Source organism: Mobula birostris, chromosome 3 (assembly GCF_030028105.1).
Source record: "Mobula birostris isolate sMobBir1 chromosome 3, sMobBir1.hap1, whole genome shotgun sequence".
Taxonomy (NCBI): domain Eukaryota; kingdom Metazoa; phylum Chordata; class Chondrichthyes; order Myliobatiformes; family Myliobatidae; genus Mobula; species Mobula birostris.
The window spans coordinates 18,015,149-18,042,091 of record NC_092372.1 but is presented as its reverse complement, the minus strand read 5'-3'; the positions used below and the strand labels follow the sequence as shown (position 1 = coordinate 18,042,091).

The window sequence follows — 26,943 nt, the reverse complement described above, 5'->3', positions numbered from 1 at the left end:
TATATAGTCACATTTCAACCTTCTACATTCTAGGGAGAACAGTCCCAGCCTACCCAACCTCTCCTGGTAACTATGGCTAGTATAAGGAGGATAATTTTAAGGTGATTGGAGGAAAGTATAGGGGGATTGTCACAGGTAAGTTGTTTACTCAGAGAGTCCGGGGCGGAGGAGTGCTCTGCCAGGGGTGGTGAAGGTGCAGACACATTAAGGACATTTAAGAAACTCTTGGGATGATAGAAATAAGGAGGCCTATATAGGAATGAAGGATTAAATTGATCTTGGAGTAGATTTGGTCAGCACAACATGGTGGGCCGAAAGGCCTGTATGTGCTGTAATATTCTATAAAATCAGATGTATTTTATTTTCCTATTGAATAAAGTCATCTTGATTCCAAATTTCAACATTATTTTTGTCAGTGACTACCAAGTCTTCTCTCTTAACGTAAGATAGACATAATTCAGTTCTGTTAACTTGTGAATTTTATGTTAATTTGCTGTGCCTATGGTTAGTATCACATTTATATTAAAATTCTTGATTCCTGAAAATAATGTTCTGCATTCAGGCAAATGTGCAGGCACAACCCTACAATCGACCTAGCACGTCACCGGGGAACTCAGACATCCCACCCTGCAAAAACTCATTTCAGAGAGGTAACACCATCAGTTTGCGGGAGACTTCCGGGAGAGGTGGGATGTCTGCAATAGAGTAGCTCCTTAGCAGTCAGCCAGCTAGTTCAAATAACATTAGCTATGCTAATGAACAAATGACACCTGTTAAACTCACCTCAACATGTCTTTTACAGTCACTTAACCCACCTTGGGCAATAGAAAAGTCACTGTTGCAACAGTGCAGCGAGCAACACTGTCATTATTTTTGACCCCTATTAGGCAGGGGTACACTTTAGTGTAGTCTGGGGTGACGTACATTTTATATTTTTTTGGAACACTCTGCCATGGCATGCACTCTCTCTCGCGCTCTCACTCGCTCTCTCTTGCGCTCTCTGTCTTGCTCTCTCTCGCTCTCTCTCGCACGCTCTCTCTCGCTTGCTTTCTCTCTCACGCTCTCTCTCACTCTCTCGCGCGCTCTCGCTTGCTTTCTCTCTCGCGCTCTCTCGCTTGCTTTCTCTCTCGCACTCTTGCGCTCTCTCGTGGTCGCTCTCGCGCTCTCTCTTGCTTTCTCTCGCTCGTTCGCTCTCAAAAAAATTGATTTCCGTGATATTGTATATAACTTGCGGGCATCAAGGAGCCACTATTCATATGCGGGAGACTCCCGGAATTTCCGGGAGAGGTGGGATATCTGGGAACTTATAACCATGTCAATCTAGATTCTGTACACAATATCTTTCATAGTTTTTTGATGTGTCTGAGTGGCAGAGACACTTAACATTGTAAAGTTTGTGCTGAGTGTTCTTGGCAGCAGGAACCTGGTGACAGTGGGGCTTCCATTCTAGCATGCGTGACTGGGATAGTTAAGACCATAAGACAGAGGTGCAGAATTGGGCTTCTCAGCCCATTCGTGTCTTCATCGCCATTTCATCATGGTTGCCTTATTTATCCCTCATGACCCCATTCCCCTGCTTTCTCCCTGTAATCTTTGACACCCTTATAATCAAGAACCTATCAACCTTGACTTTAAATATACCCAATGACTTGGCCTCCACAGTCATCAGGGGCAATGAACGCCACAAATTCAGCGCCCTCTATTAAAAGAAATTCCTCCTCATCTCTGTTCTTAAGGGACATTGTTGTATTCTGATGCTGTGCCCTCTGGTCCTAGTACCCCGCACTATAGGAAATATCCTCTCCATGTTGACTCTGTCCAAGCCTTTCGATATTCGATAGGTTTCAATGAGATCTCCTCTTATTCTTCTAAATTCAGGCGAATGAAGTCCCAGAGCCATCAGATGCTCTTCATTCATGAACCTTTTCATACCTGGAATCATTCTCTTGAACCACCTCTGGAACCTCTCCAATGCTAGCACATCCCTTTTTAGATAACGGGCCTAAAACTGCTCACAATACTCCTTTCGTGGTCTTCAAAGTTCCAAGTACTTGGCAAATTGCTCTCTCTCTCTCGTTGGCGGAGGAGAGTTTGTTGCTGATTCTCCAGTAGGAGAACTCAGAAAAAAAGTGGTGTGACAGACCGTAAATCAGCGCATTGTTTTGTTATGTAGGAGTTCACGAAAGATTTAAGCTTAAAAATTAAAATTCTAGAGGGAAGGTATGCATTTTTAAAACTATTTGTAAAGTGCTATTGTTTGTTTCTAAGTGTTTTATGTGTTTTCAATGTCAGGAGATTTAAGAGCAGTTAAAATCTTAGATTGTTTTGACAAATGGCAAAGCTTCACCCCTTGGGATATTGTTAAAGTCTAATAGTAATTTTTCAAATGCGACGGCCTCTGAACCATGCCAACTGAGACCAATGAGACCATCTCAGCCTAACAGAGTTATACAGATGAAGGCCAGTGAGATGGGGGCTCCTGCATCAAGACCAGGCAAGTGCATGGGCTGTGGGTGACGTGTTATGGGGAGAAGGCAGGAGAATAGTGTTGAGAAGGATAATAAATCAGCCATGATGGAATGGCGGAGCAGACTGAAATAGCCGAATGGCCTTATCCAGCTCCTATGTCTTATAGTCTTATGGACGACTCTGAGCACCCGGTTGAGGCCTTTGGTCAGGATCAAGCGTGGATGTTGCGTTCTAGCTGTCTACGTAGTCAACATGCAAGCCAGGGCAGAACGATATGGAGAGCAAGCTGTTGCCCAGGCAGCAGGCTCCCCCTCTCCACATAGCTGATGAATCCATAGGAACAGAAGAGACTGATACAGTTTGGTACCAGCACCATCACAGAAGTTGCCAATCAACATTGAACTCAACAACCGACTGCCTTAGAGATTCCAGCTCTGGATTTTTCCTTGGGGTTTAATCCCAAAGGCTTCCCCATGAGTATGTAAAGCTGCATGGCTGCAGAGGTTTGAGATTTGAGTTTTCCTTCACCTTGCTGTTATGCCAGCCACGGCTGACGAGTCCCATCTGACCAAAGCACCAGGGTTGTCCCAACATAATCCAGTCCATTGAAATGTCAGGGCTGTCAGTTGGGTCAGCAGATTAAATATAGCACATAATTAGATCTCATAATTCTGATGAATTTTAATAGATTATCGTAACAAAATGTGAACCATTTTTCATTTCCATAACTGTCACTAATATTTGTTTAATATTTTCTGTGATAATTTCAAATGACTAGTATTGCATCATCCAGTGGCCACTGAATACACAGATATCCCAATAGAAAAGAGATGAAGAGGAATTTCTTAAGCCCGAGGGTAGTGAATCAGTGCAATTAATTGCCAGATATGGCAAGTCATTGGGTATATTTACAGCAGAGGTTAATAGATCCTTGATTAGTAAGGGTGTCGAAGGTTATGGGGAATAGGTGGGAGAATGGGGTGGAGAGGGATAATAAATCATCCATGATAGAATAGTGGAGTAGCCCCAATGGGCTGAATGGCCTTATTTTGCTGATGTATCTTAGACACAAGAGGTTTTACAGATGCTGGAAATCTAGAGCAATACACACAATGTGCTGGAGGAGCTCAGCAGGCCAGGCAGCATCTCTGGATGGAAGTCTTCTTCCCTCTTCCTTTCCAGTCCTGATGAAAGGTCTTATCCCAGAACGGTGATGGTTTATTCCCATCCATAGATGCTGCCTGACCTGCCCAGCTCCTCCAGCATGTGAGGTGTACTGTTCCTATATTTTATAGCCTTATGGTTTTAATTGTGTCTTTCTTCATACTTCCAGATACACAGAAGATCCTTATTCCTCTAATTGGATTGAAAGTACTGTACTTTTTGGGCTATGTCCTGTTTGGCATTGGAACTGGATTGATTGCGTTCTTTCCTAATGTTCTCTCCACCCTGATTCTTTCTGCATTATTTGGAGCAATGTCAAGTACACTTTACACCATTCCCTTTAACTTGATAGCTGAGTACCACAAAAAAGAGAAGGTAAGAAATGAAACGTAAGAGAAAGGGTGGAGATTGTAATGAATCAGAATCATTTTGTTTTGTTCTGAGAACGCAAATTAAATCTAATTCTACTCAATGGGAACCTGTGCTCCCTGTCATAAATCCTAAGAATTTAGAAGATTTAAAGTTATCCGTAGCTGTGCAAGTGGGAATAAAGACAAAATACACTCAGTGGCCACTTTATTTGTTAGTTAGTTGGTTTATTTATTTATTTATTGAGCTACACCGTGGAATAGGACCTCCCGGCCCTCTGAGTCACGCCGCTCAGCAAGCCCTGATTTAATCTGAGCCTTATCACAGGACATTTACAAGGACCAATTAACCTACCAACCGGTGCATCTTTGGACTGTGGAAGGAAACTGGAGCACCCTGTTGTCATGGGAAGAGCGTGCGAACTCCTTCCAGGGATTGAACCTGGGTCGCTTGTACTGTAGAGTGTTGTGCTAACCACTTCACTACTGTGCAGCTTTAGATAACTCCTGTACCTAATAAAGTTGTCACTGAGTGTATGCTTCTGGTCTTCAGCTGCTGTACCCATCCACTGCAAGGTGTGATGTGCTTTGCATTCAGAGATGCTCTTCTGCACATCACTGCTATAACAGGTGATTATTTGAGATACATTTGCCTTCCTGTCAGCTTGAACCAGTCTGACCATTCTCCTCTGCCCCCTCTCATTAACAAGGCATTTTCATCCACAGAACTGGTACTCACTGGATGTTTTTTTGTTTTTTGCTTCATCCTCTATAAACTCTAGAGACTGTTGTGCACGAAAATCCCAGTAGATAAGCACTTTCTGACCACATCTGACTCCAATAATCATCCAGCAGTTAAAGTCACTTCAGCCATATTTCTTCTCCATTCTGATGTTTGGTCTGAACAACAACTGAACCTCTTAACTCTGTCTATATACCTTTATGCATTGAGTTGCTGCCACATGATGGGCTGATTAGATATTTGTATGAACGAGCAGGTGTACAGGTTAAGAAAGTGGCTACTGGCCATTAAGTGTGCATCTTCAGATTCAGATTTTTTTTTTCAGACTTATTTATCACATGTACATGGAAACATAGTGAAACGTGCTTTTTGTGTTAATAACCAACATGCCTAAATATACTTGCTGGAGGGGCAGCCCACAACTGTCACCGCACATTCTGGTGCCAACACAGCATGCCCACAATGCTTGGCATAACAACACAGAACACAACAAGCAAGCCTCTTTCCTCCCACCGCCCTCAACACGCAGACAGTCCTCCAACTCCAGGGTGGGTCTCCAGTCCCAGGCTTTGCACCTCCAGTTAACCTTGCCTTGTAGAACCATGCTTTGGTAGAAACTTGCCTTGGCATAACTCTTTAATGAAATCAGAATACAAGCTTTGCTTTGGTATGCATATTTTTCCGTAAAATCAGATTCAAGGTAATTTGTTCCTTTGTTAAAGTATAAACATGTTAAAGTAAATATTATCTTCAAAGTGGTTAATTCACCTGAGGTGTTGTTAACTGGCAGATACTGCTTGAGTACTGTTGGGGGAGGAACAACGTACCTGAGGGAAGCAACGGTGGCTGCACCTCTGTCACTGAGTCTGGCCCTGTGGGCTCAGAATGGTAGGGAACAGAAGAGGATGGCAGCAGTAATAGGGGACTCTATAGTTAGGGGGTCAGACAAGTGATTCTGTAGATGCAGGATAGAGGCACGGCTGGTAGTTTGCCTCCCAGGTGCCAGGGTCTGGGATGTTTCTGATCGCGTCCATTTATCCTGAAGTGGAAAGGTGATCAGCTAGAGGTTGTGGTACGTATTGGTACCAACGACATAGGTAGGAAAAGGGAGGAGGTCCTGAAAACAGACTACAGGGAGCTAGGAAGGAAGTTGAGAAGTAGGACCTCAAAGGTAGTAATCTCAGGATTACTGCCTGTGCCACACGACAGTGAGTATAGGAATAGAGTGAAGTGGAGGATAAATGTGTAGCTGAAGGATTGGAGCAGGGGGCAGGGATTCTGGATCATTGGGACCTCTTTTAGGGCAGGTGTAACCTGTACAAAAAGGATGGGTTGCACTTGAATCCCAGGGGGACCAATATCCTGGCGGGGAGGTTTGCTAAGGCTATTGTGGAGAATTTAAACTTGGTTTGCTGGGGGGTGGGAACCAAACTGAAGAGACAAAGGAAGGGACAGTTGGCTCACAACTAGAGAAAACTTGGAGACACTGCGAGAGGGGAGGATGGGCAGGTGATAGAGAAGGGACGCGCTCAGACCAATGGTTTGAGATGTGTCTATTTTAATGCAAGGAGTATTGTGAACAAAGCAGATGAGCTCAGAGCATGGCTCAGTACTTGGAGCTATGATGTTGTGCCCATTACAGAGACTTGGATGGCTCAGGGTCAGGAACAGTTACTTTGAGTGCTAGGCTTTAGATGTTTCAGAAAGGACAAGGAGGGAGGCAACAAAGGTGTGGGCGTAGCACTGTTGATCAGAGATAGTGTCACGGCTGCAGAAAAGGGGGAAGTTATGGAGGGGTTGTCTACTCAGTCTGTGTTTTTTATAGACCACCCAATAGTAACAGCGACATCGAGGAGCAGATAGGGAGACAGATTCTGGAAAGGGGTAATAATAACAGGGTTGTTGCAGTGGGAAATTTTAATTTCCCAAACATTGATTGGCATGTCCCTAGAGCGAGGGGTTTAAGTGGGGTGGAGTTTGTTAGGTGTGTTCAAGAAGATTTCTTGACACAACATGTAGATAAGCCTACAAGAGGAGAGACTGTACTTGATTTGGTATTGGGAAATGAACCTGGTCAGGTGTCAGATATCTCAGTAGGAGAGCATTTTGGAGATCGTGATCACCATAGCATTGGAGAGGGATAGGAACAGACAAGTTAGGAAAATGTTTAATTGGAGTAAGGAGAAATATGAGGCTATCAGGCAGGAGCTTGGAAGCATAAATTGGGAAGATATTCTCAGGGAAGAGTACGGAAGAAATGTGGCAAATGTTCAGGGGATATTTGCATGGGGCTCTGAGTAGGAACGTTCCAGTGAGACATGGAAAGGATGGGAGGGTACAAGATCCGTGGTGTATAAAGGCTGTTGTAAATCTAGTCAAGAAGAAAAGGAGAGCTTACAAAAGGTTCAAAATGCTAGATAATGATAGAGATCTAAAAGATTATAAGGCTATCAGGAAGGAGCTTAAGAAAGAAATTAGGAGAGCCAGAAGGGGCCATGAGAAGGCCTTGGCGGACAGGATTCAGGAAAACCCCACGGCATTCTACAAGTATGTGAAGAGCAAGAGGATAAGATGTGAGAGAATAGGACCAATCAAGTGTGACAGTGGAAATGTGTGTATGGAACCAAAGGAGATAGCAGAGGTGCTTAATGGGTACTTTCCTTGAGTATTCACTACGGAAAAGGGTCTTGGCGATTGTATGGAGCCTCTGGCGATGCTCTTTGCATCATCAATGGGGACAGGTGAGGTTCCGGAAAATTGGAGGGTTGCAGATGCTGTTCTATTATTCAAGAAAGGGAGTAGAGATAGCCCAGGAAATTATAGACCAGTGAGTCTTACTTCAGTGGTCAGTAAGTGGATGGAGAAGATCCTGAGAGGTAGGATTTATGAATATTTGGAGAGGCATAATATGATTAGGAATAGTCAGCATGGCTTTGTCAAAGGCAGGTCATGCCTTACAAGCCTGATTAAATTTTTTTGAGGATGTGACTAAACACATTGATGAAGGTAGAGCAGTGGATGTAGTGTATATGGATTTCAACAAGGCATTTGACAAGGTACCCCATGCAAGGCTTATTGAGAAAGTAAGGAGGCATGGGATCCAAGGGGACATTGCTTTGTGGATCCAGAACTGGCTTGCCCACAGAAGGCAAAGAGTAGTTGTAGACGGGTCATATTCTGCATGGATGTTGGTGACCAGTGGGGTGCCTCAGGGATCTATCCTGGGACTCCTACTCTTCATGATTTTTAGAAATGACCTGGATGAAGAAGTGGAGGGCTGGGTTAGTAAATTTGCTGATGACACAAAGGTTGGGGGTGTTGTGGATAGTATGGAGGGCTGTCAGAGGTTACAGCAGGACATTGATAGGATGCAAAACTGGACTGAGAAGTGGCAGATGGAGCTCAACCCAGATAAGTGTGATGTGGTTCATTTTAGTAGGTCAAATATAATGGCAGAATATAGTATTAACGTTAAGACTCTTGGCAGTGTGGAGGATCAGAGGGATCTTGGGGTCTGAGTCTATAGGACAATCAAAGCTGCTGCGCAGGTTGACTCTGTGGTTAAGAAAGCATACGGTGTATTGGCCTTCATCAATCATGGAATTGAGTTTAGGAGCCAAGAGGTAATGTTGCAGCTATATAGGACCCTGGTCAGACCCCACTTACAGTACTGTGCTCAGTTCTGGTCGCCTCACTACAGGAAGGATGTGGAAACCATAGAAAGGGTGCAGAGGAGATTTACAAGTATGTTGCCTGGATTAGGAAGCATGCCTTATGAGAATAGGTTGAGTGAACTCGGCCTTTTTTCCTTGGAGCGACAGAGGATGAGAGGTGACCTGATAGAGGTGTATAAGATGATGAGAAGCATTGATCGTGTGGATAGTCAGAGGCTTTTCCCCAGGGCTGAAATGCCTACCATGAGAGGGCACAGTTTTAAGGTGCTTGGAAGTAGGTACAGAGGAGATGTCAGGGGTAAGTTTTTCACGTAGAGAGTGGTGAGTGCGTGGAGTGAGCTGCCAGCGACAGTGGTGGAGGTGGTTACGATAGGGTCTTTTAAGAGACTCCTGGACAGGTATATGGGGCTCAGAAAAATAGAGGGCTATGGGTAACCCCAGGTAATTTCTCAGGTAAGGACATGTTTGGCACAGCTTTGTGGGCCGAAGGGCCTGTATTGTGCTGTAGGTTTTCTATGTTTCTATGCCTAAGTTCTTTAGAAGATCAACTATAATTTTTTGCTCAATTTCAGCAGTATAGAATTCCATATTTAAAAGAGTCAAAATGGGCATGACCATCTTTGCAAGTGACTGATTTTACCTGTCTGTACACTGGGGCTCTGTAGTATGAAGCAGATCTTACTGGTGAACACAGGGAAACGTGCTGCTACATATTTGTGTAATGAAATTCCTTGTAATTTGGTAGCTTTCTTTGAGATTTTTGCTCTCAATTCTAGCCCTTTTAGTATAAGTCATCCCTTGTCTAATCATAATTTACCAGAGAATCACCAAAAAGGTGTGTTTTTCACAGAATGTGTCCTTAATTAGTGTCATTGACATGGTAAAAATTATCCAGGCCTATGTTGGCTCTCCTGGAAGAAAAGCATATTTTAGTAATTGAATTATTTTTTTCAGCTTCTAAAACTTTCTAGATTCTGAAATTATTCCTTTCACTGGAGGGCTGCAAATGTAACCTAAGTTTTTACAAAAGGGGGATTAAAGCAATCAGGGAACTGTTAGCCCACTGTTTAAATGAGAGTAATAGAGTTAAGCAGAATTAGAATGGACTTTATGAAAGGATCTGCTGACTTTTTTGAGGTTGTGAAGTTAATAATGGTGAACCAGTATATCTCACTCTTAGAACATAAAACAATATAAGCCCTTTGGATCCCAATCTTGTGCCAACCTTTTTAACTTAATTGAAAATTAATCTCGCAAACAACAGGAATTCTGCAGATGCTGTAAATTCAGACAACACACATCAAAGTTGCTGGTGAACGCAGCAGGCCAGGCAGCATCTGTAGGAAGAGGTACAGTCGATGTTTCAGGCTGAGACCCTTCGTCAGGACTAACTGAAGGAAGAGTTAGTAAGAGATTTGAAAGTGGGAGGGGGAGGGGGAGTTCCTCCCCCCCCTTGTCTTTCTCCTCGGACCTCCTGTCCCATGATCCTCTCATATCCCCTTTGCCAATCACCTGTCCAGCTCTTGGCTCCATCCCTCCCCCTCCTGTCTTCTCCTATCATTTTTGATCTCCCCCTCCCCCTCCCACTTTCAAATCTCTTACTCACTCCTCCTTCAGTTAGTCCTGACAAAGGGTCTCGGCCTGAAACGTCGACTGTACCTCTTCCTATAGATGCTGCCTGGCCTGCTGCGTTCATCAGCAACTTTGATGTGTGTTGCTTGAAAATTAATCTAACTCTTTCCTCCCACGTAGTCCTCCATTCTCCTTTCATCCCTGTGCCCACCTAGGAGTCTGTTAAACCTCCCTAATATAGCTGCCCCTACCACCACCCACAGCAGTGCATCCCATTCAGGACTGAGGAAGGGTCTCAGCCTGAAATGTTGCCTGTTTATTCCTCTCCATTAACGCTGCCTGACCTGCTGAGTTCCTCCAGCATTTTGTGTGTGTTAATCTCACAAGATGCTGGAGGAACTCAGAAGGTTGAGCAGCATCTATGGGGAGGATTAAACATTTTTACTTATAGGCATCCGTTAGTCTCGTGACAGCATAGATTTGTGTCTTGGAAGGTTTCCAGGGCGCAGGCCTGGGCAAGGTTGTATGGAAGACCAGCAGTTGCCCATGCTGCAAGTCTCCCCTCTCCATGCCACTGATGTTGTCCAAGGGAAGGGCACTAGGACCCACACAGCTTGGCACCGGTGTCGTCGCAGAGCAATGTGTGGTTAAGTGCCTTGCTCAAGGACACAACATGCTGCCTTGGCCAAGTCTCGAACTAGTGACCTTCAGATCACTTGACGAACGCCTTAACCACTTGGCCACGCTCCAACACATTTAATGCTTTTCAAATAAACACCCACTCTTTCGTTTCTTATATTCTTGTGTTCTTACAGGGCTTGTCCTTGAAATTGGAAAGTTGTGTCCATAAAATTGTATAGCATTGCACATTGATGTGGTCTTTTTCTGTTTTCAGATTGAAAGAAAAAATGACAGGGCAGCTTTGAACGAAAGTAGGGGTAAAGGTATTGACTGCGCTGCCCTGACCTCCATGGTACAGTTAGCACAAATCCTAGTCGGAGCAGGAGTCGGAGCTCTGGTAAACCTGGCTGGCACTGTGAAAGTTGTGATGATCACTTCGTCAGCCATCTCCTTTTTGGGCTGTTGCTTTGTTTCAGTATTTGTTCACTACGTTGACTGAGATGAGCGGAAGGAATGCAAAACTGTGATAATTTTGTTTTCTCAATTTCATTAAATGCTCCAAATTATTACCTGTGCCTTCCCCAGTGACTCCAGTGTTGCCTTGATTCAGGCACAGTATGACAAATGATCCTAACTAGATCTTTATATTTTGTTGCCGCCAAACAATTGATACTAGAACGTACAATCATCACAGCGATATTTGATTCTGCGCTTCCTGCTCCCCGGATTTAAAATATTAAATATTAAAAATATTAAAAATAGTAAAAAAATAGTAAATATTAAAAATTTTAAATTATAAATCATAAATAGAAAATAGAAAATGGAAAGTAAGGTAGTGCAAAAATCCGAGAGGCGGGTCCAGATATTTGGAGGGTACGGCCCAGATCCGGGTCAGGATCCGTTCAGCAGTCTTATCACAGTTGGAAAGAAGCTGTTCCCAAATCTGGCCGTACGAGATCTTCAAGCTCCTGAGCATTCTCCCGGAGGGAAGAGGGACTGCTTGCTTTTCTTGGATCTTAATAGGATCTCAATAGGATCTCTTCTATAGGATATTGTCGGGCTGCAAGCACTCACTTGAGGAAAGACAGCGCAAGGTATAACAAGAGATCAGGGACTTTCACTGTATTTCTTCAGGCTTCAATCTATTAGACACTTAGCAAAGGCCAAAAATAAAACAAATGTAAACTGAGCAGCCATTGTGTGAGTGGGCCAGTGTTAGAGCAGTTAAGCTTTGGCTCAAGAGGCTTGGCCAAGAAGTGGCAAAAGCTCTAAGTAAATTTCTTATAAGTTTTTGTTTCTTTTTTCTTGTCTGTTAGTACATAGCCAGTGGGTCCAGGGTTAGTGTTATGTTCTTTGTGAGAAATGTGGGAACTCTAGGAGTCCTCCAGTCTCCCTGATAACTACATTGGCATGAAGTGCATCATGCTGAAGCTCCTCAGGGACCACGTAAAGGAACTGGAGCTGCAACTCAGTGATCTTCTGCTCTTATGGGAGAATGAGGAAGTGATAGATAGGAGCTACAGGGAGGTAGTAACCTCTAAGATGCAGGAAGCAACTATCTGGGTGACTGTCAGAGAGGGAATAGGCAGCCAGTGCAGAGTACCCCTGTAGATGTTCCCCTCAATAACGTGTGCTGCTTTCGATACTGTTAGAGGGGACAAACTACCACAGGAGAGCCACAGTGACCAGTCGGGCTCTGTAGCTTAACAGGGAAGTGGGGAGACGAGAATTGAAATAATGATAGGAGATTCCATAGCAGACAGGAGATTCTGTGGATGTGAGAGACACCTGAATGGTACAGTATGTTGCCTTCCAGGTGCCAGGGTCCGAGATTTCTTTGGTCGGTCCACTGCATTCTGAAGGTGAACAGCCAGAGGTCGTGCTACATATTGGTACCAAAGACATAGATAGGAAAAGGGATGAGGTCCTGAAGAGAGAGTATTGGGAGCTAGGTAGGAAGCTGAAAATCAGAATCTCAAGAATAGTAATATCTGGATTGCTGCCCGTGTCAGGCTCCAGTGAGGGTAAGAATGGAATGATTTGGCAGGTGAATGGGTGGCTGATGAACTGGGGCCAGCATTCAGATTTATGGATCATTGGGATCTTACCTGGGGAAGGTATGGCCTGTACAAAAAGGACAGGTTACATCTGAACTCAAGAGGGATAAATATCCTTGCAGGCAGGTTTGCTAGAGCTGTTGAGGAGGGTTTAAACTAATTTGTCAGGGGGTTGGGAACTGGTGATAGGGATGAGGATGGGAATACTGCACAATGCAGGATATTCAATATATAAATTTAATGTCCTGCAATTTTGAACGTGCAGGAAGAAATATTCAGAAGGGAGAATGTGTCAACTGTGGGTGACAAGGGAAGTCATAGACAGCATAAAAGCAAAAGAGAGGGCATATAATATAATAAAAATTAGTGGGAAGTTAGAGGATTGGGAAACTTTTCAAAGTCAAAGTTCGAAGTAAATTTATTAGCAAAGTACATATAAGTTATCACATACAACCCTGAGATTCATTTTCCTGTGGGCATACTCAGCAAATCTATAGAATAATAACTGTAACAGGATCAATAAAAGATCAACCAGAGTGCAAAAGACCAGAAACTGTGCAAGTACAAATATAAGTAAATTGCAATAAATGATGAGAACATGAAATAATGAGATAAAGTGCTCTTAAAGTGATATCATTGGTTGTAGGAATATTTCAACGATGGGCAAATGAGTGTAGTTGTCTCTGTGGAAGAGCCTGATTGCAGAGGGTAGTAACTGTTCTTGAACCTGGTGGTGTGAGTCCTGAGGAAACCAACAGAAACCATAAAGAGAGAAAAGAAGAAATACAAAGGTAAGCTAGCCAATAATATAAAAGAGGATGCCAAAAGCTTTTTCCAATATATAAAGAGTAAAAGAGAGGTGAGAGAAGATACTGGACTGCTTGAAAATGACACCGAACAGGTATTGGGGCAAAGAAATGGCAGATGAACTTAGTAAGTATTTTACATCAGTTTTCACTGTGGAAGACACTAGCAGTATACCAGAAGTTCAAGACTATCAGGCGGCAGAAGTGAGTGTTGATGCTTTCACTGAGAAGAAGATGCTTAGGAAAATGGAAAGTGTGAAGGTCAGAAAGTCTGGGTGGACTCCACCCCAGGGTTTTGAAGGAGGTAATTGAAGAGATTGTGGAGGCTAGATGCTGGAATAGTTCCAGAAGACAGGAAAATTGCAAATGTCACTGCACTCCAAGAAGGGAGGGAAACACAATACAGGAAATTCTAGGCCAGTTAGTCTGACTTCAGTGGTCAGCAAGATGTTGGAGCCCATTATTAAGGATGTTTTCTTGGGATACTTGGGTACACGATAAAATAGACTAGAGTCAGGATGGTTTCTTAAGGGGAAATCTTGCCTGCCAAATCTGTTGGAATTCTTTGAGGAAATAACAGGCAGGATACAAAGTTAGTGAGTGTTGTTCACTTGGATTTTCATAAGGCTTTTGACAAGTTACCACACATGAGGCTGATAAACAAGATTAAAATCCACATATTACAAGGAAGTACAAACATGAATAGAAGATTGATTGACTGGCAGGAAGCAAGGATTTGGAATAAAGGGAGCCTTTTCTGATTGGCTGCCAGTGAGTACTGGTGTTCCACAGAGGAGGGTGATGGGACTGCTTCTTTTTTTTTGTTATTTGTCAACGATCTGGGTGACAGAATTGATGGCTTTGTAGTCCAGTTTGTGTACGGTACAAAGATAGGTGAAGAGACAGGTACTGTTGAGGAAACGTGGAGTCTGCAGAAGGACTTAAACAGATTGGGAGGCAGGGCAAAGAAGTGGCAGATGGAATATAGTGTAGGGATATGTATAATCATGCACTTTGGCAAAAGGAATAACGGTGTAGACTATTTTATAAATGAGGAGCAAATTCAAAATTCAGAAGTGCTTGTATAGGATTCCCTAAAGGTTAACTTTCAGATTGAGTCAATGGTAAGGAAGGCAAATGTCATGTTAGTATTCATTTCAAGAGGACTATAGTATAAAAGCAAGGATGTAATGCTGAGGCTTTATAAGGCATTGGAGTATTGTGAGCAGTTTTGGGACATTTATCGAAGGGAAGATGTGCTGACAGTGGAGAGGGTCCAGAGGAGGTTCATGAGAATGATTCTAGAAATGAAAGGGTTAACGTATGGGGAGCATTTGATGGCTCTGAGCCTGTACTCACTGGAGTTTAGAAAAATGAGTGGGATCTCATTGAATACCTTTGGAATATTGAAAGACCTGGATAAAGTGGATGTGCAGAGGATGATTACCATTGTGAGAAAATTGAGAATCAGAGGGCACAACTCAGAATAGAGGAACAGCCTTTTAGAACAGAGATGAGGAGAAATTTCTTTACCCAGAAAGTGGTGAATCTGGGGAATTCATAGAAAACATAGAAAACCTACAGCACAATACAGGCCCTCCGGCCTACAAAGCTGTGCCGAACATGTCCCTACCTTAGAAATTACTAGGATTACCCATAGCCCTCTATTTTTCTAAGCTCCATGTACCTATCTAAAAGTCTCTTAAAAGACCCTATTGTGTCCGCCTCCACCACCGTTGCCGGCAGCCCATTCCACGCACTCACCACTGTCTGTGTAAAAAACTTACCCCTGACATCTCCTCTGTACCTACTCCTAAGCACCTTAAACCTGTGCCCTCTCATGGCAGCCATTTCAGCCCTGGGAAAAAGCCTCAGACTATCCACATGATGAATGCCTCTCATCATCTTATACACCTCTATCAGATCACCTCTCATCCTCCGTCGCTCCAAGGAGAAAAGGCCGAGTTCACTCAACCTGTTTTCATAAGGCATGCTCCCCAATCCAGGCTACATCCTTGTAAATCTCCTCTGCACCCTTTCTATGGCTTCCACATCCTTCCTGTAGTGAGGCAACCAGAAGTGAGCACAGTACTCCAAGTGGGGTCTGACCAGGGTCCTATATAGCTGCAGCATTATCTCTCAGCTCCTAAATTCAATTCCATTGCCACAGCATGCAGTACAGACCAAGTCATTGGGTACATTTAAAACAGAGCTTGATAGATTCTTGATTAGTAAGGGCGTCAAAGGTTATGGGGAGAAAGTAGGAGAATGAGGTTGAGAGGGAGAATAAATCAGAAATAAGAGAAGGCGGTGCAAACTCGGAGGGCCAAGTAGCATATCTCTGCTCCTACGTCTTATGTTTTTTAGCTGATGTGAGCTTCAATGGGAAAAAAATTCTGATCAACAGACATACTGGCCTTAAATCTGATAAAAAAGAATTAAGCTATCCAGATTGAGAGCCAGCCATTTTAATTCCCAGTTCAAGATTCACCTGTTTGTCTTAGATTGTTGAAGCAACAATACTTCACAGAATGTTGCTGATTGATCCAGAAAGGCCTGCTGAAAATTGTTTCATCAAATCGTGTCTCTCATTTACTTGTGCTGATTACCTAAATTGGAAGCTAATAAGAAAATCATGAGGTTGTACAATTAAGATATTTATAACTTACTTTATTAAATTAATGGGAGTCTCTGATCTCCTGATTTCCGGATTAGTGCTCTCTAACCATCTCTGCCATTCCACCAATTCCTATTTGGGAAAATAATCAGTATTGATTAATTCACCCTGGAGAAGTCAGTGAGGCAAACCTTTGTGTACAATGGAGAAAAGAAATGTTAAAAAAAAAACAATAAACACCAGAGGTTCTGCAGATGCTGGAAATCCAGAGCAACACACAGAAAATGCTGGAGAAACTCAACAGGTCAGGCAGCATGTAAGGAAAGGAATGAACAGTCAACATTTCAGGTCAAGACCCTTCATCAGGAATAAATTGTGATTGTAAAAAAAATACAATGCCATGGGAAAATCTTGCTCATTTTTTATGAAATTTTATTTTGAAACACGAGGTAGATTTTTGGCGTTGTATGGTCATGTTAAATCTGGGAAAATGGTTCTGCAGTCCACAATACATCTCTTCAGATTTTCCATTAACCTCACTTTGCACTGTTCTTGCCAAGTTGTAATCCTTTAAAAAGAAACCAGAAATGTGACTTCCATTTTGCCAGTGCATATGACTAATAAACACTTTAAAATAATGCAAAATTATAGAGAGTTGTCCAGTCCCTCATATGTACCGCTAAATCTCTAATAAGTGGGGACATAATTTTAAGGTGTTTGGAGGAATGTATAGAGGGAATGCCGGAGAATGGTGGGTGTGTAGAACACGTAATTCCTAGAATGAGCGATAGCCCGTTGTTTGGACAATTTAAATGCCAGGCTGGCTCAGTGTCAGGACCAGAGGCAAGGGTCAAGCCAGTTCTGCTCGCTGCTCCACGACATTTGCTCCACTCTCCATGGCAATGAGCCTGCTCCGGGCTTCGTGTCTATTGGAGTCACTTTAGTTCTGAATACTGTTGCTTGCTTTCATTATTTGCACAATGTCTGTTTTTCTTTCCTCATTGGGTGCATGTTAGTCTTTTTTTTAATGGGTTCTTTCAGGTTTCTTGTTTTGTGGCTGCCTGTAAGGAGATGAATTTCAAGATTGTGTTATTTATACATACTTTGATAATAAATGTACTTTGAACTTTGTATAATTTACAAAATAGATTAAGTAATCCAATCAATGTTTACTCTTCGAGTAAATGGCCTTAATCAGAATGTCCCTAATGCATTATATAACCTGAGGTGATATAGTTCTTCTAACACTGGAAGTTCTGGATGTAAAGAAATGACTGATATCCCTGTTCCAATCCTCTTACATTATTTTTTAGATTTGACTTCACAAAACTTGCCTTTATCTGCAATGTCCAATCCTTTCATAGTTTTTGACAATTTTTACATTACACACAAAATCATATTTTATAAAGTAAGCAGTTTGTGTTTCTTTTATTAAAGACAAACCCTTTGTACCAAAGCATTATCTGCCTCAGCTAAAATAAAGCTTTTTCATTTTGTATTTCATACAGCTGAATATATGGTTTTTGAACTAAGTAATCTTAATGTTCTCTGGTATTAATCAATAGCTCAAGAAAATACCTGAAGCGGCGTTCTCTAAGATGAGATATCTAATTTTAAAAAGTTCTTCTGGCTATATAATAACAGATAAGGTTTTATTTTTGTATTTTCTCCTGGAAGTCTAATATGAATAACGTGCAAAAGAAAATCTGCTGCTGTGTGTCCTTTTGATTATTAACCTTTACTAGGCTGCCTAGCAATATGTTGCACGTTCAGATATGCTCTTCTGCACGCCACTGTTGTAACGCGTGGTTGCTTGATTTACTGTCACCTTGAACCAGTCTGGCCGATTTCCTCTGATCTGTCTCATTAACAAGGCATTTTCATTCACAGAATCGTCGCTCACTGGATGTTTTCTGTTTCTTGCACCATTCTCTGTAAATCCTAGAGGTTGTTATGCGTGAAATTCCCAGGAAGTTAGCAGCTTTCCGGGGTATTCAAATCACCTCACCAGGCATCAACAATCATTCCACTGTGGAAAGTCACTTAGGTCACATTTTCCCCCTATTCTGATGTTCAGCCCGAACAACAACTGAATCTCTCGGCCAAGTCTGCATGCTTCTATGCCTTGTTGCCGCCACATGATTGGCTGATTAGATATTTGCATTAACGAGCTGGTGTATCTCATAGAGTGAGTGAGTGTATTACTGGAAAAGAGTTAATTCATGAATAGAGCATGGAAGATTGTGAGCTGTAAATGAGAAAATCTATCTTTGCTAGGTTTATTTTCCAACAGAAAATAGTGTCAGAAAGGTTTAATTTGATCGAGTGTAATCCCTAATAAAATTTGCCAGGAACAAATTCAATTTGAGAATATTGGTTCTGTCATTAAAATAAAAGCCCCATTCCATCTGCTAGCGAGAAGCCTGATGTCTATACAAGGAATATCTGTAGTACTGAGTGAAGACATGCAGGACCCGCAGTGTTCAAACATTCAGGGGTTTGCAGTGAGAAACAGATTAGTGTATTTCTCTGTGGAATTATGTTAGAATTAGGAAGAGTAGTAACTACACAGCATCACTGCCAAACATGTTCAGAGTGCAGACTGATCCTATGCAATGCTATTATCATGTGCTTGGGTCTTCTGTCCTCCAGGAGGACTACAACCTTGTTGTGGTTTGGAGGCTTGAGTGCCAGAGTAACCCAGAGAGCTATTGTATGTTGTATGGAGTCGGGGCTTTATGCTTTGGCTCTTGGTAGGGTCACCCATGCGAAACAGGTCAAAGGGCAGAGACCGTACTAAAAGTGGTCCACCAATCCTTCAGATTCGGGGGTTCAGCTCAGGGCTAACAACCCTGACTGGTAAAACAAAGCTGTTACGGAAACAGCAATGAAGAATCCTTCTACACATGAGTGTGATGGTGTTCCTGAGTCTCCACATGGAACTTGCATGACTGACAGTATAGTGAAAACCGAGCTACTGACATGATAAAGGAAGCCCGGAGTACTGCCAGAGATGGAGGACCTTCATTGCTGCCCAAAACGCCAGTGGTGAGATGGGAATTAGAGAGAGGATCTTCTGTGTCTGAAGCACCCAAGCCACTAGATGTGATCAGGAACCAAACTGGTCATCATCATCATTATGTGCTGTCTCATATGACGTGGGTAAGCATTATCCCATCATGATGATTGCTCTTGGCAAATTTTTCTACATATGTGGTTTGCCACTGCCTTCTTCTGGGCAGTGTCTTTAAAAGACAGGTGACCCCAGCCATTCTCAATACTCTTCAGAGATTGTCTCTCTGGTATCAATGATCGCATAACCAGGACTTGTGATATGCACCAGCTGTTCATACGACCATCCAACATCTGCTCCCATGGCTTCACATGACCCTGATTGGGGAGTGGGGTGGGGTGCTGAGCAGGTGTTACACCTTGCCCAAGGGTGACCCGAAGGCTGGTGGAGAGAAGGACCGTCTTACTCCTCCTTCGATAGAGATGTATCTCCACCCTGCCACCAAATTGGTAAATTGGTTTATTGTCACATGTACTGAGGTACAGTAGATAAACTTTGTAAACTTTGTGTACAGTTGAAAAACATCTCATGACAAAATATATTACTGTACAAGAGAAAACAATAAAAGAGTGCCAAATAAAGTGTAACAGTTACAGAGAAGGAGTAGTGCAGGTAGGCGGTAAGGTTGGAGTCGATTGTCAAGGATGAGGTTACAGAGTACCTGGAGGCATATGACAAGATAGGCAGAACTCAGCATGGATTCCTTAAAGGAAAATCCTGCCTGACAAACCTATTACAATTTTTTGAGGAAATTACAAGTAGGCTAGACAAGGGAGATGCAGTGGATGTTGTATATTTGGAGTTTCAGAAGGCCTTTGACAAGGTGCCACACATGAGGCTACTTAACAAGATAAGAGCCCATGGAATTATGGGAAAGTTACATACGTGGATAGAGCGTTGGCTGATTGGCAGGAAACAGAGAGTGGGAATAAAGGGATCCTATTCTGGTTGGGGGCCGGTTACCAGTGGTGTTCCACAGGGGTCCGTATTGGGGCCACTTCTACATCAACGATTTGCATTATGGAATAGATGGCTTTGTGGCTAAGTTTGCTGATGATACGAAGATAGGTGGAGGGGTCGGTAGTGCTGAGGAAACAGAGAGTCTGCAGAGAGACTTGGATAGATTGGAAGAATGGGCAAAGAAGTGGCAAATGAAATACAATGTTGCAAAATGTATGGTTATGCACTTTGGCAGAAGAAATAAACGGACAGACTATTATTTAAATGGGGAGAGAATTCAAAGTTCTGAGATGCAATGGGATTTGGGAGTCCTCATACAGGATACCCTTAAGGATACCCTTAAGGTTAACCTCCAGGTTGAGTTGGTGGTGAAGAAGGCGATTGCAATGTTGGCATTCATTTCCAGAGGAATAGAGTATAGGAGCAGGGATGTGATGTTGAGGCTCTATAACGCGCTGGTGAGACCTCACTTGGAGTACTGTGGGCAGTCTTGGTCTCCTTATTTAAGAAAGGATGTGCTGACGTTGGAGAGGGTACAGAGAAGATTCACTAGAATGATTCTGGGAATGAGAGGGTTAACATATGAGGAACCTTTATCCGCTCTTGGACTGTATTCCTTGGAGTTTAGAAGAATGAGGGGAGACCTCATAGAAACATTTCGAATGTTAAAAGGCATGGACAGAGTGGATGTGGCAAAGTTGTTTCCCATGATGGGGGAGTCTAGTACGAGAGGGCATGACTTGAGGATTGAAGGGCCCCCATTCAGAACAGAAATGCAAAGAAATTTTTTTAGTCAGAGGGTGGTGAATCTATGGAATTTGTTGCCATGGGCAGCAGTGGAGGCCAAGTCATTAGGTGTAATTAAGGCAGAGATGGATAGGTATCTGAGTAGCCAAGGCATCAAAGGTTATGGTGAGAAGGTGGGGGAGTGGGACTAAATAGGAGAATGGATCAGCTCATGATAAAATGGCGGAGCAGACTCGATGGGCCGAATGGCCTACTTCTGCTCCTTTGTCTTATGGTCTTATGGTCACAACGAGGCAGATTGTGAAGTCCATCTTAGGTCCATTTAGTAGATTTTTAACTGTGGAACAGAAGCTGTCCTTGAGCCTGTTGGTGCTTCCATTCAGTCTTGTGTTTCTTCTGCCCAATAGGAGAGAGGAGAACCGAGAATAGTCGGGTGGGGTTATTGATTCTGTTGCCTGTTTTACTGAGGTAGTGAAAAGTGTAGAGAGTGCCTATGGAGGAGAAGTCCTGAAGAAGGGTCTCAGCCCAAAATATCAACTGTCTATTCATTTCCATAGATGCTGCCTGACCTGCCAATTTCCTCCAGCATTTTGTGTGCATTGCTTTGGATTTCCAGCATTTTAGATTATGAGAACACTCAGTCCTCTTTTATTGTCATTTAGAAATGCATACATGCATTAAGAAATGATACAATGTTTCTCCGGAGTGATATCACAGAAAACAGGTCAGACCAAAGACTAACACTGATAGAACCACATAATTATAACATATAGTTACAGCAGAGATTTGATGAAGAACAAACCATGGGCACAGTAAAAAAAAAGTCTCCAAGTCCCGAGTCGATCGACTCCTGAGTCCCTGATAGCAGGTGGCAAAAGGAAGAAACTCCTTGCCATAAATCTCCAGGCACCGTCAACTTGCCGATATCTTGGAAGCAGCCGACCACAGCCGACACTGAGTCCATCAGTCCGAAAACTTTGAGCTTCCGACCAGCAACTCCGATACAACCTCCCGAGCGCCATCCTCTGCCGAGCGCCTTGGACCTCGCCCTGGCCGCTGAAACACGCAAAGCCAAGGTTTTCGGGGCCTTCTGCTCCGGAGATTCCGGTTACCACACAGTAGCAGCGGCAGCGAAGCGGGCATTTCAGAAGTTTTCCAGATGTTCCTCCATGCTCTCACGTCTGTCTCCATCAAATCAGAATTGTGCACGGTCCCCTACTTGACAGATAACAGATATCATTCACTGGAGAGGCCGCGTGCACTGCCCTCGCGCCGCCATCTTCTCCCCCCTCCCGTTCTCATGTCCGTGGAGGAGAGGCTGGTTTACGTTAGACTTCTGTTTATTGGTTTATTCTACACAATCTCATCTCCAAGTTCCTCAACCTGGGACTCAGCATCTCCCTTTGCAACTGGATCATTGACTTTCTGAACAGCAGACCATAGTCAGTAAGGATAGACAGCGCACTACTCTACTCCTTGTACGTTCATGACTGTGCGGTCAGATGCTGCTCTAACAGGTTTGTATACGATACCACCATAGTGGACCGTATCTCAAATAATGATGAGTCAGTACATGAAGGAGCTAAAGAGCCTAGTGACATGGTGCCATGTCAAAAATCTTTCTCTCAGTATTTGCAAAACAAAAGAGTTGGTCATTGAATTTAGGAAGCAGGTGGTGTTCATACTCCTGCTTTAAGTTCCAAAGGGAGAAAATCACCAATAGCCAGGCTTAGTCCTACCACATAGTCGTCATGGCCAGGAAAACTCACCTAGTGCTCTACTTCCTCAGGAGGCTAAACAATTTTGGCATGCTTACTTTGACATTCTCCAATTTTTATACAAAGCATCCTCTCTTGATATATAAACATAAGACCTTGGTCAGAGCCCATTTGGAGTACTGTGTTCAGTTCTGGTCACCTCACTACAGGAAGGATGTGGATACTATAGAGAGTGCAGAGGAGATTTACAAGGATGTTGCCTGGATTGGAGAGCGTGCCTTATGATTAAAGGTTGAGTGAACTTGGCCTTTTCTCCTTGGAGGATGAGAGGTGACCTGATAGAGGAGTTTAAGATTTGTGCCGCCGTCGTGGCTACCCCTCGAGGTTGAGGATGATGGTCTTCATTCTGTTAATATACTTATGGGCTCTCAGGTGGCTTATAAGTCCAATCTTACACATTGCCTACTCCTGTCGCCCTCCCCCGATAGCTGAAAGACTTGAAGAAGTGGCCCACAGAGCAAAGATGCCTGTGCGTGTATTTGTTTAATGTGTACTTGATGTTGCACTCCAAGAAGCACACAATACTTCACAAATCAACCAACTGATTCCAATGGCATGAAAACCACGACGATTGGAGCTGATAGATTTGTTGCAGCCTTCATCCACCTCCACAGCCGTTGAGTTCAAAGTAACTTTGTCCACCTGTTCCACCGTTGAGGTCTTGGTTGGATTGTTCTTTGTCAGGGACCTCACCCTCGACCTTACTGCCATGGGTGACCCTACCAGGAGCATAGCTCCAGACGGCATCGCTCTCGGGATCTCAGGACCACACAAGCCTCTCCACCGCGACAAGGTGACAATCCACGGAGAAGTATTTGTGTATTGATCATGTGAATAGCCAGTGGCTTTTTTCCCAGGGCTGAAATGGCTAACATGAAGGAGCATAGTTTTAAGGTGCTTGGAAGTAGGTACCAAGGGGATGTCAGGGGTAAGTTTTTCACACAGAGAGTGGTGGGTGCGTGGAATACACTGCTGGCGGTGTGTGTAGAAGCGGATACAATAGGGTCTTTTAAGAACCTCTTACTTAGGTACACGGAGCTTAGAAAAACAGAGGGCTATGCGCTAGGGAAATTCTAGGCAGTTTCTAGAGTAGGTTACATGGTCGGCACAACGCTATGGGCCGAAGGACCTGTAATGTGCTATGTTTTATGGAGCATAGAACATTTCTATGTTCTATGTTCCATAAGGGATTCTGCAGATGATGGTAATCCAGAACAACACACACTCAGACTCAGCAGGTCAGGTAGCATCTATGAAAATGAATAAACAGTCGATGTTTCAGAACACAACCCTTCTTCAGAATCATAAGGGATGGTGGAAGACGTCAGAATAAAAAGGTGGGTGTAGAGGAAGGAAGACTAAATAGAAGATGATAGGTGAAGCCAGGTAGGTGGGAAAGATAAAGGGCTGGAGAAGAAGGAATCTGAAGTGAGAGGGCAGTGGACCTTGGGAGAGAGGGAAAAAGGAGGGGCACCAGGGGGAGGTGAGAGGCAGGTGAGGAGAAGATGTAAGAGATCAGAATGGAGAATAGAAGAGTGAAGAGGAAGGGGGAAAATTACCAGAGAAATCAGTGTTCATGCTATCAGGTTGAAGGCTACCCAGACAGAATATGAGGTGTTGCTCCCCCACCCTGAGATTGACATCGTTGTTGTAAAAGAAAAAGCCATGGACCGACGTGTCAGAGTAGGAATGGAGAAAGGAATTAAAATGTTTGGCCACCAGGAGATTCTGCTCTTGACGGATAGAATGGAGGTGCTCGACATAGCATTCCCTCAATTTACATTAGACCCCACCGATGTACAGGATGACACATCGGGAGCACTGGATACTATAGACGATCCCATCAGATTTGCAGGTGATGTGTTGCCTCACCTGAAGGGCTGTGTGGGGCCCTGATTGGAGGTGAAGGAGGAGGTAAGTGGGCAGGTGCAGCGTTTCAGTTGTTTGCAGAGATTTGAGCTGGCAGGAAGATTAGTGAGGGTGGAACAAATGGACAAGCAAATCACGGAGGGAGCGATCCCTGTGGAAAGCAGAGAGTGAGGGGGTGAGGTAAACATGTGCTTGGTGGTAGAATCCAATTGAAGATGGCGAAAGTTGCGGAGAATGGTGTGTTGATTGCAAAGGTTCATGGGGTGGTGGGTGAGGACAAGAAGAAATCTATCCTTGTTAAGGTGCCGAGAAGATGGGGTTGTCCAGGAAATGGAGGAGATATGGGTGAGGGCAGCATCAGTGGTGGAGTACAAGGGCATCTCTGATTCTTGGAAAGGATTTCCTGATATATCATGACTTAATATGGCAACTGCTCTGCCATATTCGCAAGAAACTGCTGACAGTTGTGGATCTGTCTATGCTCAGAAAAGCTGTCAGTTTAATCAAAGAAACTCCCCACCTCAGATAGTCTTGCTTCTGCCTTGTCCCACTGGGCAGAAGATACAAACACCAGAAAGCAGATGTGTTTATCCATCGTCGACTTCAATAAGGACCTCGACACCATTATGATGGTGTCGAGACTAGCGCGTGATTGGATTTAAGTGAGGGAGAGTTGCGCAGCGTCACCCTCACTCTCTCTTCCCAATTCCCATCTGGATCCAGTGGCAAGACAGAGTCTAGATGGCTGGAGATGAGACTAGGCGCAGTGGATGACCAGGACTCTTCTGTGTCTTGTCCTGCTCTACACATCCCACGACGTTTCCAGAGACTGCCTTCTTGACCGTTGGTCCTTCCATTGGTCTCATCTGCTCAATCTGCCGGAGTCCATCTTCACATGCTGGGATAGACATCTCCCTATCTCACAGAGGGTTTAAGACCTGTCGGCTACCCTCACCTGGTTTAGCCAGCTTGTCGAAGCCATTGCCTGGGGTGTGGCCGCTGTCGCATGCAAACAGCTACAGGGAGCCACAGGTAAGAGCTGAGTTCCAGGTGGGGACCAAAGGTGGACAAACCACCTTGAAAAGGACACGACATGTTCCCACACTAGAGGTGCTACCCCTCCCTGACACCCCATACACCCCATACACCCCAAAGGCAGACAAAAGCCTCCGAGAGAAGGCTCAGGAGCTTGAAGTCTCGTACGGCCAGATTTGGAAACAGCTTCTTTCCAACTGTGATAAGACTGCTGAACGGATCCTGACCCGGATCTGGGCCGTACCCTCCAAATATCTGGACCTGCCTCTTGTTTTTTTTTGCACTACCTTACTTTCCATTTTTCTATTTTCTATTTATGATTTATAATTTAAATTTTTAGTATTTACTATCGATTTGTAATCCAGGGAGCAGGAAGCCCAGAATCAAATATCGCTATGATGATTGTACGTTCTAGTATCAATTGTTTGGTGACAATAAAGTATAAAGTATTAAAATGACAAAGGCCAGAAAGCAGATACCAACAGATACAAGGCAGCTTCTCTCTCTGTGATAACACTACTGATTGGTTCCCTAGTGCAATAAGACAGACTCTTGACCCCACAATCTATCTTGTGACCTTGCTCCTTACTGCTTACCTACCTTGAATTCTCTCTGTAATTTATTTTGCATTCTGTTCTTGTTTTATCTTCAACTACCTCAATGCACTGTTGTAAAGAAATTATCTCTGTGGACAGTGGGCAAAGCAAGTTTTCCACTATACCTTGGTACATGTGTCAATAAAAAAAATTCCAATTTATTTCATAAAGTCAATACAACAGTAATGTCTGTTAGGGAGTATTTTGGAGTTATCAAGTTCAATTTCAAGTTCAGGTTTAATTGTCATGCAACCATCCATGAATACTCACGAATACAACCAAATGAAACAGCGTTACTCTGGGGCCAAGGTGCAAACCACAGTACCAACATTCGTACAAAGCACAAGCATATATAGCACATATAAGATAGCAAGTACATTTAAAATATCAGTAAAATAGAGTCACACAAAATATATAGTCCAAGATCCTGAGTACATGAACGTTGCAGCAGTCTGCAGTCGAACACTATACAGCTTGTCTTCTGCCAAGTGAACACTAGGGGCAGCACTGATTCCAGCTTGGACACCGCACCACACACCCTCCTGTGGAATGCATCGACTCTGATCTGCCTGTCCCCTGGGGTATATGTGAACATGGGTATTCATTTAAACAGAACCAGACTTCACTTCTTATTGTAAATGTAAATAAGCTCAGGAAGCTTGCAATTAGTCTTCAATTTTTAATTGTAAATTGCAAACAGCAGATTAAAGTTACCAACACGGGCTGTTCCACAGACAAATAAATTGCATATGCATCAGCCAATCGTAAAGACAATGAGGTTGTGTCAATTGCCCT

The 26,943-nt window shown here is 43.5% G+C and overlaps 1 protein-coding gene across 1 annotated transcript in view; it reads left to right on the top strand.

Moving 5' to 3' along the window:
* slc45a2 (solute carrier family 45 member 2) overlaps positions 1-11,109 on the top strand; it is a 44,199-nt gene extending 33,090 nt beyond the window's left edge. Inside the window, exons 6-7 of the mRNA XM_072251758.1 lie at positions 3,803-4,008; positions 10,885-11,109. Coding sequence (XP_072107859.1) covers positions 3,803-4,008; positions 10,885-11,109 — 431 coding nt within the window. The remainder of the gene's footprint in view (positions 1-3,802; positions 4,009-10,884) is intronic.
* The last annotated feature ends 15,834 nt before the right edge of the window (positions 11,110-26,943 follow it).